Here is a 16,513-nt window from a genome sequence, read left to right as displayed (position 1 = left end):
TATGTAAACAATTACCCCCCTGTGTGTGTGACTCTATGTAAACAATAACCCCCCTGTGTGTGACCCTATGTAAACAATTACCCCCTGTGTGTGTGACCCTATGTAAACAATTACCCCCCTGTGTGTGACCCTATGTAAACAATAACCCCCCCTGTGTGTGTGACCCTATGTAAACAATAACCCCCCCTGTGTGTGACCCTATGTAAACAATAACCCCCCGTGTGTGTGACCCTATGTAAACAATTACCCCCCCCCCTGTGTGTGTGACCCTATGTAAACAATAACCTCCCTGTGTGTGTGACCCTATGTAAACAATTACCCCCCCGTGTGTGACCCTATGTAAACAATAACCCCCGTGTGTGTGACCCTATGTAAACAATAACCCCCGTGTGTGTGACCCTATGTAAACAATTACCCCCCCGTGTGTGTGAACCTATGTAAACAATTACCCCCCCCCTGTGTGTGACCCTATGTAAACAATAACCCCCCTGTGTGTGATCCTATGTAAACAATAACCCCTGTGTGTGACCCTATGTAAACAATAACCCCCCTGTGTGTGTGAGACCCTATGTAAACAATAACCCCCCCGTTTGTGACCCTATGTAAACAATTACCCCCCCCTGTATGTGACCCTATGTAAACAATTGCCCCCCGTGTGTGTGACCCTATGTAAACAATTACCCCCCCCCTGTGTGTGTGACCCTATGTAAACAATTACCCCCCCGTGTGTGACCCTATGTAAACAATAACCCCCCTGTGTGTGTGACCCTATGTAAACAATAACCCCCCCTGTGTGTGTGACCCTATGTAAACAATTACCCCCCCCGTGTGTGTGACCCTATGTAAACAATTACCCCCCCCGTGTGTGACCCTATGTAAACAATAACCCCCCTGTGTGTGTGACCCTATGTAAACAATAACCCCTGTGTGTGACCCTATGTAAACAATAACCCCCCTGTGTGTGTGACCCTATGTAAACAATAACCCCCCCCGTGTGTGACCCTATGTAAACAATAACCCCCCCCGTGTGTGTGACCCTATGTAAACAATTACCCCCCCCCTGTGTGTGACCCTATGAAAACAATTGCCTCCCTGTGTGTGTGACCCTATGTAAACAATTACACCCCCCCGTGTGTGACCCTATGTAAACAATAACCCCCCCCGTGTGTGTGACCCTATGTAAACAATAACCCCCCCCGTGTGTGTGACCCTATGTAAACAATAACCCCCCCCCCCGTGTGTGTGTGACCCTATGTAAACAATAATCCCCCCCGTGTGTGTGACCCTATGTAAACAATTACCCCCCTGTGTGTGACCCTATGTAAACAATAACCCCCCTGTGTGTGACCCTATGTAAACAATAACCCCCCTGTGTGTGTGACCCTATGTAAACAATTACCCCCCTGTGTGTGACCCTATGTAAACAATAACCCCCCTGTGTGTGTGACCCTATGTAAACAATAACCCCCCTGTGTGTGTGACCCGCTCTGTTGCCATGGCGATTTTATCTCGCGGCCTACGGCGCAGGCCTCACTCACCTTCTTCTTGAGTTTGGCGTATTTCTTCTGCAGGGCCTCCTCCTCCTCGCTGAGGGCGGCGGGGAACAGGGCCATGGCCGCCCCCTTCTCCCCCGCTCTGCGCGCCCAACAAGCGGCCGATCCAATCCCCGGGATCTCTTCCCCTTCCCCTTCTCCTTCCACCGCTCCCAAAGGACAACAACAACCTCGCGCGCCCCGGTGACGTCGGGCGCCGTGACGTCGCGGCCACCGGTGACGACGCGGCCAGCGGTGACGTCAGGCGGACCTCGACATCTCATTGGCTCCCCCCCCAAGTTTAAGAATCCAACTTCTTATTTCGGGCGCCGTTCATCATTGAGTATTTCGGAAATTTAATGTCTTTCTCCCTTTTGTTTTTCACGCGGGTGCTGATATAAAAAAAAACAGAAGGGGGTTTTCACATTCTCAACTGCCGTGTTGTGCACCGCCATCTTGGTGAAGGGGCAAAAGACGTCAGCCTCAACGGACGTCGCTCTCACCATTGGAGAAACGCGTCGGCCATCTTGGTAAAGGGCAAGGTCGCCTCAGCACTGGTTGGCGGGGGCGGCGGGAAAAACGCGTCGGCCATCTTTGTTCGTGGCAAACGTACGTCACAAACCGAGCTTTTGACAGGGGTGGGGGGGGAAAGAGAAAAACGGCGCCGGCCATCTTTGTTACTGGCAGCTACCTCAGCAACTGACTGAAGACGGAGAAGCACGTCGGCCATCTTTCATACTGGCATCCGCCTCATCAACTGACTGAAGACGGAGCAACGCGTCGGCCATCTTTGTGAGGGGCAGGAAAGATTCAGCTCTGCTGTTTTAAAAGGGATCTCCCCGCCATCTTTGTTAGGGGCACAGAGCCCCGCCCCCTAACCTTTTCCTCCCCTTTCAATTAGAAACGACTAAAAAAAACAATCCAAAAGGCAGTCAGCAAATCAGCGCGTCGTGTTTGCACATCGAAACCGTGAGCCGATGTTTTTTTTTCAGGCCGAGAGAAGATTGTTTGAAGAGGTTTTTGTTAAATTGCGGGATGAGCGTTTCCGGGTGAGAGGTGAGAGGTGAGGCTGTTGCCAGGCAGAGATGGAGCAGGAGAGACTGGGTGAGCATTGTCCTCCTGGGCACAAGCCTAAAGTGGGGATGGGGGGTAAAGTCTGTAGTGTCAGGGAAGGTGCTGAGAGCTGTGCATTCAATAACCCGCAGGGAGAGGGGAGCAAGCTAATTCATATAATATTGCTTTTGTAATTCAAAGGAATGACAGAATTGCATTTATATAGCACCTTTCCCCACCTCTGGGGGGGTTCATGGGGGAACTAATACAAAGAATGACAGAATTGCATTTATATGGCACCTTTCTCCACCTCTGGGGGGTTCATGGGGGAACTAATACAAAGAATGACAATTGCATTTATATGGCACCTTTCCCCACCTCTGGGGGGGTTCATGGGGGAACTAATACAAAGAATGACAGAATTGCATTTATATGGCACCTTTCTCCACCTCTGGGGGGTTCATGGGGGAACTAATACAAAGAATGACAATTGCATTTATATGGCACCTTTCCCCACCTCTAGGGGGTTTGTGGGGAACAAATACAAAGAATGACAGAATTGCATTTATATAGCACCTTTCCCCACCTCTGGGGGGGTTCATGGGGGAACTAATACAAAGAATGACAGAATTGCATTTATATGGCACCTTTCCCCACCTCCACTGATGGGGGAGACTAGAACTAGGGGGCTTAATCTTAGAATAAGGGGCCACCCATTTAAAACTGAGATGAGGAGGAATTTCTTCTCAGAGGGTTGTAAATCTGTGGAATTCGCTGCCCCAGAGAGCTGTGGAAGCCGGGACATTGAATATATTTAAGACAGAGATAGACAGTTTTTTAACCGATAAGGGAATAAGGGGTTATGGGGAGCGGGCAGGGAAGTGGAGCTGAGTCCATGATCGGATCAGCCATGATCGTATTAAATGGCAGAGCAGGCTCGAGGGGCCGTATGGCCGACTCCTGCTCCTATTTCTTATTAGAAAATAGGTGCAGGAGTAGGCCTTTTGGCCCTTCGAGCCTGCACCACCATTCAATAAGATCATGGCTGATCATTCCTTCAGTATCCCATTCCTGCCTTCTCTTCATACCCCTTGATCCCTTTAACTGTAAGGGCCACATCTAACTCCTTTTTGAATATATTTAGTGAATTGGCCTCAACAACTTTCTGTGGTAGAGAATTCCACAGGTTCACCACTCTCTGGGTGAAGAAGTTTCTCCTCATCTCGGTCCTAAATAGAAACATCGAAACTTAGAAAATAGGTGCAGGAGCAGGCCATTCAGCCCTTCTAGCCTGCACCGCCATTCAATGAGTTCATGGCTGAACATGAAACTTCAGTACCCCCTTCCTGCTTTCTCGCCATACCCCTTGATCCCCCGAGTAGTAAGGACTTCATCTAACTCCCTTTTGAATATATTTAGTGAATTGGCCTCAACTACTTTCTGTGGTAGAGAATTCCACAGGTTCACCACTCTCTGGGTGAAGAAGTTTCTCCTTATCTCGGTCCTAAGTGGCTTACCCCTTATCCTTAGACTGTGACCCCTGGTTCTGGACTTCCCCAACATTGGGAACATTCTTACTGCATCTAACCTGTCTAAACCCCACAGAATTTTAAACGTTTCTATGAGGTCCCCTCTCACTCTTCTGAACTCCAGTGAATACAAGCCCAGTTGATCCAGTCTTTCTCGATAGGTCAGTCCCACCATCCCCGGAATCAGTCTGGTGAATCTTCGCTGCACTCCCTCAATAGCAAGAATGTCCTTCCTCAAGTTAGGAGACCAAAACTGTACACAATACTCCAGGTGTGGCCTCACCAAGGCCCTGTACTCAAATCCCCTCGCTATGAAGGCCAACATGCCATTTGCTTTCTTAACCGCCTGCTGTACCTGCATGCCAACCTTCAATGACTGATGTACCATGACACCCAGGTCTCGTTGCACCTTCCCTTTTCCTAATCTGTCACCATTCAGATAATAGTCTGTCTCTCTGTTTTTACCACCAAAGTGGATAACCTCACATTTATCCACATTATACTTCATCTGCCACGCATTTGCCCACTCACCTAACCTATCCAAGTCACTCTGCAGCCTCATAGCATCCTCCTCGCAGCTCACACTGCCACCCAACTTAGTGTCATCCGCAAATTTGGAGATACTACATTTAATCCCCTCGTCTAAATCATTAATGTACAATGTAAACAGCTGGGGCCCCAGCACAGAACCTTGCGGTACCCCACTAGTCACTGCCTGCCATTCTGAAAAGTACCCATTTACTCCTACTCTTTGCTTCCTGTCTGACAACCAGTTCTCAATCCACGTCAGCACACTACCCCCAATCCCATGTGCTTTAACTTTGCACATTAATCTCTTGTGTGGGACCTTGTCGAAAGCCTTCTGAAAGTCCAAATATACCACATCAACTGGTACTCCTTTGTCCACTTTATTGGAAACATCCTCAAAAAATTCCAGAAGATTTGTCGAGCATGATTTCCCTTTCACAAATCCATGCTGACTTGGACCTATCATGTCACCTCTTTCCAAATGCGCTGCTATGACATCCTTAATAATTGATTCCATCATTTTACCCACTACTGAGGTCAGGCTGACCGGTCTATAATTCCCTGTTTTCTCTCTCCCTCCTTTTTTAAAAAGTGGGGTTACATTGGCTACCCTCCACTCGATAGGAACTGATCCAGAGTCAATGGAATGTTGGAAAATGACTGTCAATGCATCCGCTATTTCCAAGGCCACCTCCTTAAGTACTCTGGGATGCAGTCCATCAGGCCCTGGGGATTTATCGGCCTTCAATCCCATCAATTTCCCCAACACAATTTCCCGACACAGTTCCTCCTCCTTACTAGACCCTCTGACCCCTTTTATATCCGGAAGGTTGTTTGTGTCCTCCTTAGTGAATACTGAACCAAAGTACTTGTTCAATTGGTCTGCCATTTCTTTGTTCCCCGTTATGACTTCCCCTGATTCTGACTGCAGGGGACCTACGTTTGTCTTTACTAACCTTTTTTTCTTTACATACCTATAGAAACTTTTGCAATCCGCCTTAATGTTCCCTGCCAGCTTCTTCTCGTACTCCATTTTCCCTGCCCTAATCAAACCCTTTGTCCTCCTCTGCTGAGTTCTAAATTTCTCCCAGTCCCCAGGTTCGCTGCTATTTCTGGCCAATTTGTATGCCACTTCCTTGGCTTTAATACTATCCCTGATTTCCCTTGATAGCCACGGTTGAGCCACCTTCCCTTTTTTATTTTTACGCCAGACAGGAATGTACAATTGTTGTAATTCATCCATGCGGTCTCTAAATGTCTGCCATTGCCCATCCACAGTCAACCCCTTAAGTATCATTAGCCAATCTATCTTAGCCAATTCATGCCTCATACCTTCAAAGTTACCCTTCTTTAAGTTCTGGACCATGGTCTCTGAATTAACTGTTTCATTCTCCATCCTAATGCAGAATTCCACCATATTATGGTCACTCTTCCCCAAGGGGCCTCGCACAATGAGATTGCTAATTAATCCTCTCTCATTACACAACACCCAGTCTAAGATGGCCTCCCCCCTAGTTGGTTCATCGACATATTGGTCTAGAAAACCATCCCTTATGCATTCCAGGAAATCCTCCTCCACCGTATTGCTTCCAGTTTGGCTAGCCCAATCTATGTGCATATTAAAGTCACCCATTATAACTGCTGCACCTTTATTGCATGCACTCCTAATTTCCTGTTTGATGCCCTCCCCAACATCACTACTACTGTTTGGAGGTCTGTACACAACTCCCACTAACGATTTTTGCCCTTTAGTGTTCTGCAGCTCTACCCATATAGATTCCACATCATCCAAGCTAATGTCTTTGCTAACTATTGCATTAATCTCCTCTTTAACCAGCAATGCTATCCCACCTCCTTTTCATTTTATTCTATCCTTCCTGAATGTTGAATACCCCTGGATGTTGAGTTCCCAGCCCTGATCATCCTGGAGCCACGTCTCCGTAATCCCAATCACATCATATTTGTTAACATCTATTTGCACAGTTAATTCATCCACCTTATTGCGGATACTCCTTGCATTAAGACACAAATGGCTTACCCCTTATCCTTAGACTGTGACCCCTGGTTCTTGACTTTCCCCAACATCGGGAACATTCTTCCTGCATCTAACCTGTCTAAACCCGTCAGAATTTTATATGTTTCTATCAGGTCCCCTCTCATTCTTTTAAATTCCAGTGAATATAAGCCTAGTCGATCCAGTCTCTCCTCATATGTCAGTCCTGCCATCCCTGGAATCAGTCTGGTGAACCTTCGCTACACTCTCTCAATAGCAAGAATGTCCTTCCTCCGATTAGGAGACCAAAACTGAACACAATATTCCAGGTGTGACCTCACCAAGGCCCTGTACAACTGCAGTAAGACCTCCGTGCTCCTGTACTCAAATCCTCTCGCTATGAAGGCCAACATACCATTTGCCTTCTTCACTGCCTGCTGTACCTGCATGACAACTTTCAATGACTGAGGTACCATGACACCCAGGTCTCGTTGCACCTCCCCTTTTCCTAATCTGTCACCATTCAGATGATATTCTGCCTTCCTGTTTTTGCCCCCAAAGTGGATAACCTCACATTTATCCATATTATACTGCATCTGCCATTTATTTGCCCACTCACCTAACCTGTCCAAGTCACTCTGCAGCCTCTTAGCATCCTCCTCACAGCTCACACTGCCACCCAGCTTAGTGTCATCTGCAAACTTGGAGATATTACATTCAATTCCTTCATCTAAATCATTGATGTATATTGTAAAGTGCTGGGGTCCCAGCACTGAGCCCTGCAACATCCCACTAGTCACTGCCTGCCATTCTGAAAAGGACCCGTTTATTCCAACTCTTTGCTTCCTGTCTGCCAACCAGTTCTCTATTCACATCAGTACATTACTCCCAATACCATGTGCTTTGATTTTGCACAGCAATCTCTTGTGTGGGACCTTGTCAAAAGCCTTTTGAAAGTCCAAATACACCAATGTCCTTCCTTGCGTGTATTTATACAGCACCTTTCCCTATCTCGGGATGGGAGGGGGGCGTGCAAAGGGAACTAATACAAAGAATGACAGACTTGAATTTATATAGCACCATTCCTCACCCCAGGACATCCCACAGTGCTTTACAGCCAATTAGACACTTTTAGGAGTGCAGTCACTGTTGTAATGTAGGAAACGCGGCAGCCTATTTGCGCACAGCAAGCTCCCACAAACAGCAATGTGATAATGACCAGATAATCTGTATTTTAGTGATGTTGATTGAGGAATAAATATTGGCCCCAGGACACTGGAGAGAACTCCCCTGCTCCTCTTCGAAATAGTGCCCTGGGATCTTTTACATCCACCTGACAGTGCGATGCTCCCTCAGCACTGCCCCTCCGACAGTGCGGTGCTCCCTCAGTACTGCGCCTCCGACAGTGCGGTGCTCCCTCAGTACTGCACCTCCGACAGTGCGATGCTCCCTCAGTACTGTCCCTCCGACAGTGTGGCGCTCCCTCAGTACTGCCCCTCCGACAGTGCGGCGCTCCCTCAGTACTGCCCCTCTGACGCCCCTCCGACAGTGCGGTGATCCCTCAGTACTGCCCCTCCGACAGTGCGGCACTCCCTCAGTACTGCCCCTCCGACAGTGCGACGTCTCTCAGTACTGCCCCTCCGACAGTGCGGCACTCCCTCAGTACTGCCCCTCCGACAGTGTGGCACTCCCTCAGTACTGCCCCTCCGACAGTGCGGCGCTCCCTCAGTACCGCCCCTCCGACAGTGCGGCACTCCCTCAGTACCGCCCCTCCGACAGTGCGGCACTCCCTCAGTACTGCCCCTCCGACAGTGCGGCACTCCCTCAGTACTGCCCCTCCGACAGTGCGGCACTCCCTCAGTACTGCCCCTCCGACAGTGCGGCACTCCCTCAGTACTGCCCCTCCGACAGTGCGGCGCTCCCTCAGCACTGCCCCTCCGACAGTGCGGCGCTCCGTCAGCACTGCCTCTCCGACAGTGCGGCGCTCCCTCAGCACTGCCTCTCCGACAGCGCGGCGCTCCCTCAGCACTGCCCCTCCGACAGTGCGGCGCTCCCTCAGTACTGCCCCTTCGACAGTGCGGCGCTCCCTCAGTACTGCCCCTCTGACAGTGCGGCGATCCCTCAGTAGTGCGGCGCTCCCTCAGTACTGCCCCTCCGACAGTGCGGCACTCCCTCAGTACTGCCCCTCCGACAGTGCGGCACTCCCTCAGTACTGCCCCTCCGACAGTGCGGTGCTCCCTCAGTACTGCCCCTCCGACAGTGCAGCGCTCCCCCAGTACTGCTCCTCCGACAGTGCTGTGCTCCCCCAGTACTGCCCCTCCGACGGTGCGGCGCTCCCTCAGTACTGCCCCTCCGACAGTGCGGCACTCCCTCAGTACTGCCCCTCCGACAGTGCATCGCTCCCTCGATAACTGGGCGCAAACGACTTTTTGTCCGCTGACGACTCCTGCTGAATTCCGCGGCAGTTTACCGACCCGCTCCGCTGCACCGGCGAAGACTGTGATGTCATCTCCGTGCGCAATGACCCATTTTTGCCCCGGAGCGAAAATTCAGGAGCGGCCCCTGAAACTGCAGCGGGCAATGACTGTGATAAGTGGGCCTCTCACCGGGCGCGAGAAAAATAATGGTCAGACTTGGAGTCTGCTGCTTGGTCGTCCCCTTTAATGACGGGAGAGCCGCTCCTACGCAGCAGTGCTATTTGTCCCAGCACCGAGTGCTCTGCCCCACTCCCCAGGCTTCTGCCCCTGAGCTCCCCACAGAGCAAGTGGAGAGCGTTAACATAAGAACATCAGAAACAGGAGCAGGAGTTGGCCACACTGCCCCTCGAGCCTGCTCCGCCATTTAATACCATCATGGCTGATCCGATCATGGACTCGGGTCCACTTCCCTGCCCGCTCCCCATAGCCCCTTATTCCCTTATCGGTTAAGAAACTGTCCAACTCTATCTTAAATGTATTCAATGTCCCGGCTTCCACAGCTCTCTGAGGCAGCGAATTCCACAGATTTACAACCCTCAGAGAAGAAATTTCTCCTCATCTCAGTTTTAAATGGGCGGCCCCTTATTCTAAGATCATGTCCCCTAGTTCTAGTCTCCCCCATCAGTGGAAACATCCTCTCTGCATCCACCTTGTCAAGCCCCCTCATAATCTTATACGTTTCGATAAGATCACCTCTCATTCTTCTGAATTCCAATGAGTAGAGGCCCAACCTCCTCAACCTTTCCTCAAAAGTCAACCCCCTCATCTCCAGAATCAACCGAGTGAACCTTCTCTGAACTGCCTCCAAAGCAAGTATATCCTTTCGTAAATATGGAAATCAAAACTGCACGCAGTATTCCAGGTGTGGCCTCACCAATACCCTGTATAACTGTAGCAAGACTTCCCTGCTTTTATACTCCATCCCCTTTGCAATAAAGGCCAAGATTCCACTGGCCTTCCTGATCACTTGCTGTACCTGCATACTAACCTTTTGTGTTTCATGCACAAGTACCCCCAGGTCCCGCTGTACTGCAGCACTTTGCAATCTTTCTCCATTTAAATAATAACTTGCTCTTGGATTTTTTTTCTGCCAAAGTGCATGACCTCACACTTTCCAACATTATACTCCATCTGCCAAATTTTTACCCACTCACTTAGCCTGCCTATGTCCTTTTGCAGATTTTTTGTGTCCTCCTCACACATTGCTTTTCCTCCCATCTTTGTATCATCAGTAAACTTGGCTACGTTACACTCGGTCCCTTCTTCCAAGTCATTAATATAGATTGTAAATAGTTGGGGTCCCAGGACTGATCCCTGCGGCACCCCACTAGTTACTGATTGCCAACCCGAGAATGAACCATTTATCCCGACTCTCTGTTTTCTGTTAGTTAGCCAATCCTGTATCCATGCAAATATATTACCCCCAGCCCCGTGAACTTTCATCTTGTGCAGTAACCTTTCATGTGGCACCTTGTCAAATGCCTTCTGGAAGTCTAAATACACCACATCCACTGGTTCCCCTTTATCCACCCTGTTCATTACATCCTCAAATAATTCCAGCAAATTTGTCAAACATGACTTCCCCTTCATAAACCCATGCTGACTCTGCCTGACCGAATTATACTTTTCCAAATGTCCTGCTACTGCTTCTTTAATAATGGACTCCAACATCTGGGTTAACTGGTCTATAGTTGACTGCTTTTTGTCTGCCTCCTTTTTTAAATAGGGGCGTTACATTTGCAGTTTTCCAATCTGCTGGGACCGCCCCAGAATCCAGGAAATTTTGGTAAATTACAACCAATACATCCACAATCCCTGCTGCTACTTCTCTTAAGACCCTAGGATGCAAGCCATCAGGTCCAGGGGATTTATCCGCCTTTAGTCCCATTATCTTACTGAGTACCACCTCCTTAGTGATTGTGATTGTGTTAAGTTCCCCCTCTCTCTTTCCCCCCCCCCCCCCCCCCCCATAGCCCCTTGACTATTCACTGTTGGGATATTGTTAGTGTCCTCCACCGTAAGGACTGACACAAAATATTTGTTCAGAGTTTCTGCCATCTCCATGTTCCCCATTACTAATTCCCCGGTCTCGTCCTCTAAGGGACCAACATTTACTTTGGCCACTCTTTTCCTTTTTATATACCGAGAGAAACTCTTGCTATCTGCTTTTATATTATTCCCGGTATCCTGGGGCAAATATCGATCCCTCAATCAACATCACTAATACAGATTATCTGGTCATGATCACATTGCTGTTTGTGGGAGCTTGCTGTGCGCAAATAGGCTGCCACATTTCCCAGATTACAAGAGTCAGGACAAGTGCGTCATTGCCTGTAAAGCGGCGTGGGACATTTTTTTAAACATTCGTTCACGAGATGTGGGCGTCGTTGGTAAGGCCGGCATTTATTGCCCATCCCTAATTGCCCATGAGGAGTGTTTGGTGAGCCGCCTTAAACCGCTGCAGTCCGTGTGGTGAACGAGGGGTGAAGTATACCTCTTTGCAGTGGTTTGTTACAACTGAGTGGCTTGCTGGGCCATTTCAGAGAATAGTTAATAGTCAACCACATTCATCATCGTCATAGGCAGTCCCACGGAGTGAGCAAGACTTCCTTCCACGTCAAAAGTCAATACAGGAATTACAGTCTTTGTCACAGGTGGGACAGAGCGTGGTTGAAGGAAAGGGTGGCTTGATTTCTGCACGCTCTCGGCGACGAGACTCGAGGTGCTCAGCGCCCTCCCCGATGCACTTCCTCCACTGAGGGCGGACTGGTCTTTGGCCCAGGGACTCCCAGGTGTCGGTGGGGATGTTGCACTTTATCAGGGAGGCTTTGAGGGTGTCCCTTGTAACGTTTCCTCTGCCCACCTTTGGCTAGTTTGCCGTGTCGGAGTTCCGAGTGGAGCGCTTGCTTTGGGAGTCTCGTGTTGGGCATGCGGACAATGTGGCCTGCCCAGCGAAGCTGATCGAGTGTGGTCAGTGCCTCGATGCTGGGGATGTTGGCCTGGTCGAGGACGCTAACGTTGGTGCGTTTGTCCTCCCAGGGGCTTTGCAGGATCTTGCGGCGACATCATTGGTGGTATTTCTCCAGCGACTTGAGGTGTCTACTGTACAAGGTCCATGTTTCCGAGCCATACAGGAGGGCCCTATATAATTGCAGTAAGACGTCTTGACTCTTATACTCAAATCCTCTTGTGATAAAGGCCAATATACCATTTGCCGCCCTAAGGGAGTTGGGCTGGATTGGAAGTGGAATGACTAGTTCAGATGGTGTGGGCGAGACTTGGGTCTGACCGGTTGGAGAGAGCGCTGATCGCTTGGCTCCCATCTCTGGGAGAAGCGATGAACCTGGGACTCCTGCAGTGCCAACCTCCTCGAATGTAATTCACCCGCCTTCTCGCCACAGTGCTGGTATCTCACTGTGCAGCAGCTTTGTGCAGTCCCTCGAACGTAGAACGACACAGCACAGAAGGAGGCCATTCGACCCGTCGTGCCTGTGCCATCTCTTTGACAGAGCTGTCCCAGTTAGTCCCACTCACCCTGCTCTATCCCCATCGCTCTGAAAATGTTTCCTTTTCAAATATTGATCCAATTCCCTTTTGAACGTTACTGCTGTCGGACCATTGTTTTCGGTCCCCGCCACAAACTCCGTTCCCTAGCCACCGACTCTATCCCTCTCCCCAACTTTTCTGTCTGAGGCTGAACCAGACTGTTCGCAACCTCAGTGTCCTATCTGACCCTGAAATGAGCTTCCGGCCACATACATGTCTGCGGCCGAACTAAAACCGCCTATTTCCACCGATGCAACATCGACCGTCTCCACCCCTGCCTCAACTCAACAGCTGATGAAACCCTCCTCCATTCCTGTGTTACCTCTAGACTTGTCTATTTCAACGCACTCCTGGCCTCCCACACTCTACCCTCTGTAAACCAGAGGTGATCCAAAACTCGGCAGCCCCGTGACCTAACCCGCACCAAGTCCCGCTCACCCATCACCCCCTGTGCTCACCGACCGACATTGGCTCCCGGTTAAGCAACGCCTCGATTTCAAAATTCTCCCCCTTGTTTACAAATCCCTCCATGGCCCTCGACCCTCCCTATCTCTGTAATCCCCTCCAGCCCCACAACCCCCCGAGATGTCTGCGCTCCTCTAATTCTGCCCTCCTGACCATCCCTGATTACAATCGCTCCACCATCGGTGGCCGTGCCTTCAGCTGCCTGGGCCCCAAGCTCTGAAACTCCCTCCCTAAACCTCTCCGCCTCACTTTCCTCCTTCAACCCGCTCCTTAAACCCTCCCTCTGTGACCGAGCTTTTGGTCACCTGCCCTAATTTCTATTTGCGAGGTTCGGTGTAAATTTTTCTGACGTATAACACTTCTGTGAAGCGCCTCGGGACATTTCACTACATTAAAGGTGCTATATAAATACAGATTGTTGTTATCTACTCTTATCAAAACTCCTCATAATTTTGAACACCTCTTATTAATTTTTCTGTTTGTTACTTGTTCTGAAGAATTGCCTCTGCGAGATCCCGATGATCTTCCGTTGTCTATCTTGGAAGTGGGCTGTTCGGGGAAGTTTGAGTTGATAACACACCCCGTGAAGAAGAATGGGTACCTCTTTCCGTTGGCAACAGTAAGTACCCATGCTCCCTTCCCTTGGCAACTTAGGCTTTTGATTGGAGCAGACCGGAGTAGCCACTTGCTTTCATTTGCTGTGTGCCGTGTGCAATCTATTTGCTTTGTGGGTGCACCATCGTTAGCGTCCTCGACCAGGCCAACATCCCCAGCATCGAAGCACTGACCACACTCGACCAGCTCAGCTGGGCGGGGCCACATTGTCCACATGCCAGACACGAGACTCCCAAAGCAAGCGCTCTACTCGGAACTCCTTCACGGCAAACGAGCCAAAGGTGGGCAGAGGAAACGTTACAAGGGACACCCTCAAAGCCTCCCTGATAAAGTGCAACATCCCCACTGACACCTGGGAGTCCCTGGCCAAAGACCAGTCCGCCCTAAGTGGAGGAATTACATCCGGGAGGGCGCTGAGCACCTCGAGTCTCGTTGCCGAGAGCATGCAGAAATCAAGCGCAGGCAGCGGAAGGAGCGTGCGGCAAACCAGTCCCACTCACCCCTTCCCTCAACCACTGTCTGTCCCACCTGTGACAGGGACTGTGGTTCCCGTATTGGACTGTTCAGCCACCTGAGGATTCACTTTTAGAGTGGAAGCAAGTCTTCCTCGATTCCGAGGGACTGCCTATGATGATGAAAGGATGCTGTGGTAATATCCCTACTGTCCTAGCCAACACTCGCCCTCAGCCAACACCGCCAAAACAGAGTAACTGGTCATTTCATCATCATCACAGGCAGTCCCTCGGAATCGAGGAAGACTTGCTTCCACTCTAAAAATGAGTTCCACTTTGAAAACTCACAAAAGTAAGTCCCTCTTGCCATGCACGCTGAACAGTCCAATACGAGAACCACAGTCCCTGTCGCAGGTGGGGCAGATAGCCGTTGAGGGAAGGGGAGGGTGGGACTGGTTTGCCGCACGCTCCTTCCGCTGCCTGCGCTTGGTTTCTGCATGCTCTCGGCGACGAGACTCGAGGTGCTCAGCGCCCTCCCGGATGCACATCCTCCACTGAGGGCGGTCTTTGGCCCAGAGACTCCCAGGTGTCGGTGGGGATGTTGCACTTTATCAGGGAGGCTTTGAGGGTGTCCCTTGTAACGTTTCCTCTGCCCACCTTTGGCTCGTTTGCCGTGAAGGAGTTCCGAGTAGAGCGCTTGCTTTGGGAGTCTCGTGTCGGGCATGCAGACAATGTGGCCCGCCCAGCGAAGCTGATCGAGTGTGGTCAGTGCTTCGATGCTGGGGATGTTGGGCCTGGTCGAGGACGCTAACGTTGGTGCGTCTGTCCTCCCAGGGGATTTGTCGGATCTTGCGGAGACACCGTTGGTGGTATTTCTCCAGCGACTTGAGGTATCTACTGTACATGGTCCATGTCTCTGAGCCATACAGAGTCATTTATCTCATTGCGGGAGCTTGCTGTGCGCCAATCGATGGCCGCATTTGTCGACACCGACAAGCGACGTCGCTTCAAAAGTAATTTGCTTGGGGTGAAGGGACATTCTTGCCCTCATATACCCCATCCGAGCCAATGCTTTGTGGTGCCAGAGTTGGTCGGATTCCATGTTTGTGGCTGGGAGTCCCAGGGATTCCCCCCGATGGTTGTGGGAATGACGATCTGTGTATTTGGGGAAACCAGTGGCCTGGCCTCACGGCCGTGTCCCTCCTTGGTCCTAGCTCGGGGCGGAGCTGTGAGCTGCAACGTACTGACCCTTTGCCTTTTCTGCTTCCCGAACAGCTCCCACATGGCCTGCCGCCGTACGCCTTGGACCTCATCACCGAGGCAGAGCAGCACTTCCTGTCCGACCCGGAAAAGCTCCCGCTCCACCACTTTGAAAACTCACAAAAGTAAGTCCCTCGTCTCATGCACGCACCTGGTGAGTATGCTCGCAGGTTTGTAGAGCTGTGGTAGTGTCCCCCTCCCCTTTTATAGGGGGCACTTGTAAAATATGGAATTTTAATGCCCTAAAAAAAACCTACAAAAATACACAAAAAAAAAAACAACAAAAAAAACCCCAAAAAAGGGCTTTGGGAAATGTTTGGAGTGTCCCCCAGATCGGGGGGCACGATTTAATGTTTATGATTTAATGTCTATTGTTAACTCCAAAAGAGTTATAGAGCTGTTATAGTGTCCCCCTCCCCTTTTATAGGGGGCACTTTGTGTGTGTGTGTGTGTATATATATATATATATATATATATATCTCTTGTTTTACTGCCAAAAAAACCCCATAAAAATCTTTAAAAAAAAACTAAAAAAAAGGGGATGTGAAAAGTATTTATAGTGTTCCCCCAGATCGGGGGGGGGGGGCACTTGATTTAATGTTTATTTTGTGTCCCCAAAAAGAGTTGTGGAGCTGTTGCGGTTGAGGTCGAGGGGGTCGTTCAGCCCGACTGCCTGCCTCTCTTCCGCGGGTACCTCCGGGCCAGGGTGTCCCTGGAGATGGAGCACGCGGTGTCCACCGGTACGCTCGCGGCCTTCGGCGAGAGGTGGGCGCCGGAGGGACTGGAGTGCATCATTCACCCCCGGCAACCACATTTTAATTTGATTTAAATTGACTGTCTGTAGTTTAACTTGTTTAATTGTGTCGCTTTTAGTGTCCCCCTTTAATCAGGGGGCACTTGATTTACAGGTGCAACTTAAAATAGTTGTAGAGCTGTTGAGGCAGCGAGGGGGTCGTTCAGCCCGACTGCCTGCCTCTCTTCAGGGGGTACGCTCGCGCCAGGGCGTCCCTGGAGATGGAGCACGCGGTGTACACCGGTACGCTCATGAAATCCGTGAGAGGTC

At 50.2% G+C, this 16,513-nt stretch overlaps 2 protein-coding genes across 2 annotated transcripts in view; one reads left to right on the top strand and one right to left on the bottom strand.

Moving 5' to 3' along the window:
- Positions 1 to 1,739, bottom strand: part of nelfe (negative elongation factor complex member E) — a 61,031-nt gene extending 59,292 nt beyond the window's left edge. The window contains exon 1 of the mRNA XM_070861138.1: positions 1,539 to 1,739. Within this exon, the coding sequence (XP_070717239.1) occupies positions 1,539 to 1,613 (75 nt within the window). The 5' untranslated portion in view covers positions 1,614 to 1,739. The remainder of the gene's footprint in view (positions 1 to 1,538) is intronic.
- An 815-nt stretch (positions 1,740 to 2,554) lies between these two features.
- LOC139230626 (superkiller complex protein 2-like) overlaps positions 2,555 to 16,513 on the top strand; it is a 170,498-nt gene continuing 156,539 nt past the window's right edge. The window contains exons 1-3 of the mRNA XM_070862442.1: positions 2,555 to 2,636; positions 13,621 to 13,742; positions 15,466 to 15,575. Coding sequence (XP_070718543.1) covers positions 2,618 to 2,636; positions 13,621 to 13,742; positions 15,466 to 15,575 — 251 coding nt within the window. The 5' untranslated portion in view covers positions 2,555 to 2,617. The remainder of the gene's footprint in view (positions 2,637 to 13,620; positions 13,743 to 15,465; positions 15,576 to 16,513) is intronic.

Source organism: Pristiophorus japonicus, chromosome 19 (assembly GCF_044704955.1).
Source record: "Pristiophorus japonicus isolate sPriJap1 chromosome 19, sPriJap1.hap1, whole genome shotgun sequence".
NCBI lineage: Eukaryota > Metazoa > Chordata > Chondrichthyes > Pristiophoridae > Pristiophorus > Pristiophorus japonicus.
Note: the sequence above shows the minus strand (reverse complement) of the source record. Positions and strands in the feature narration are given on the sequence as shown.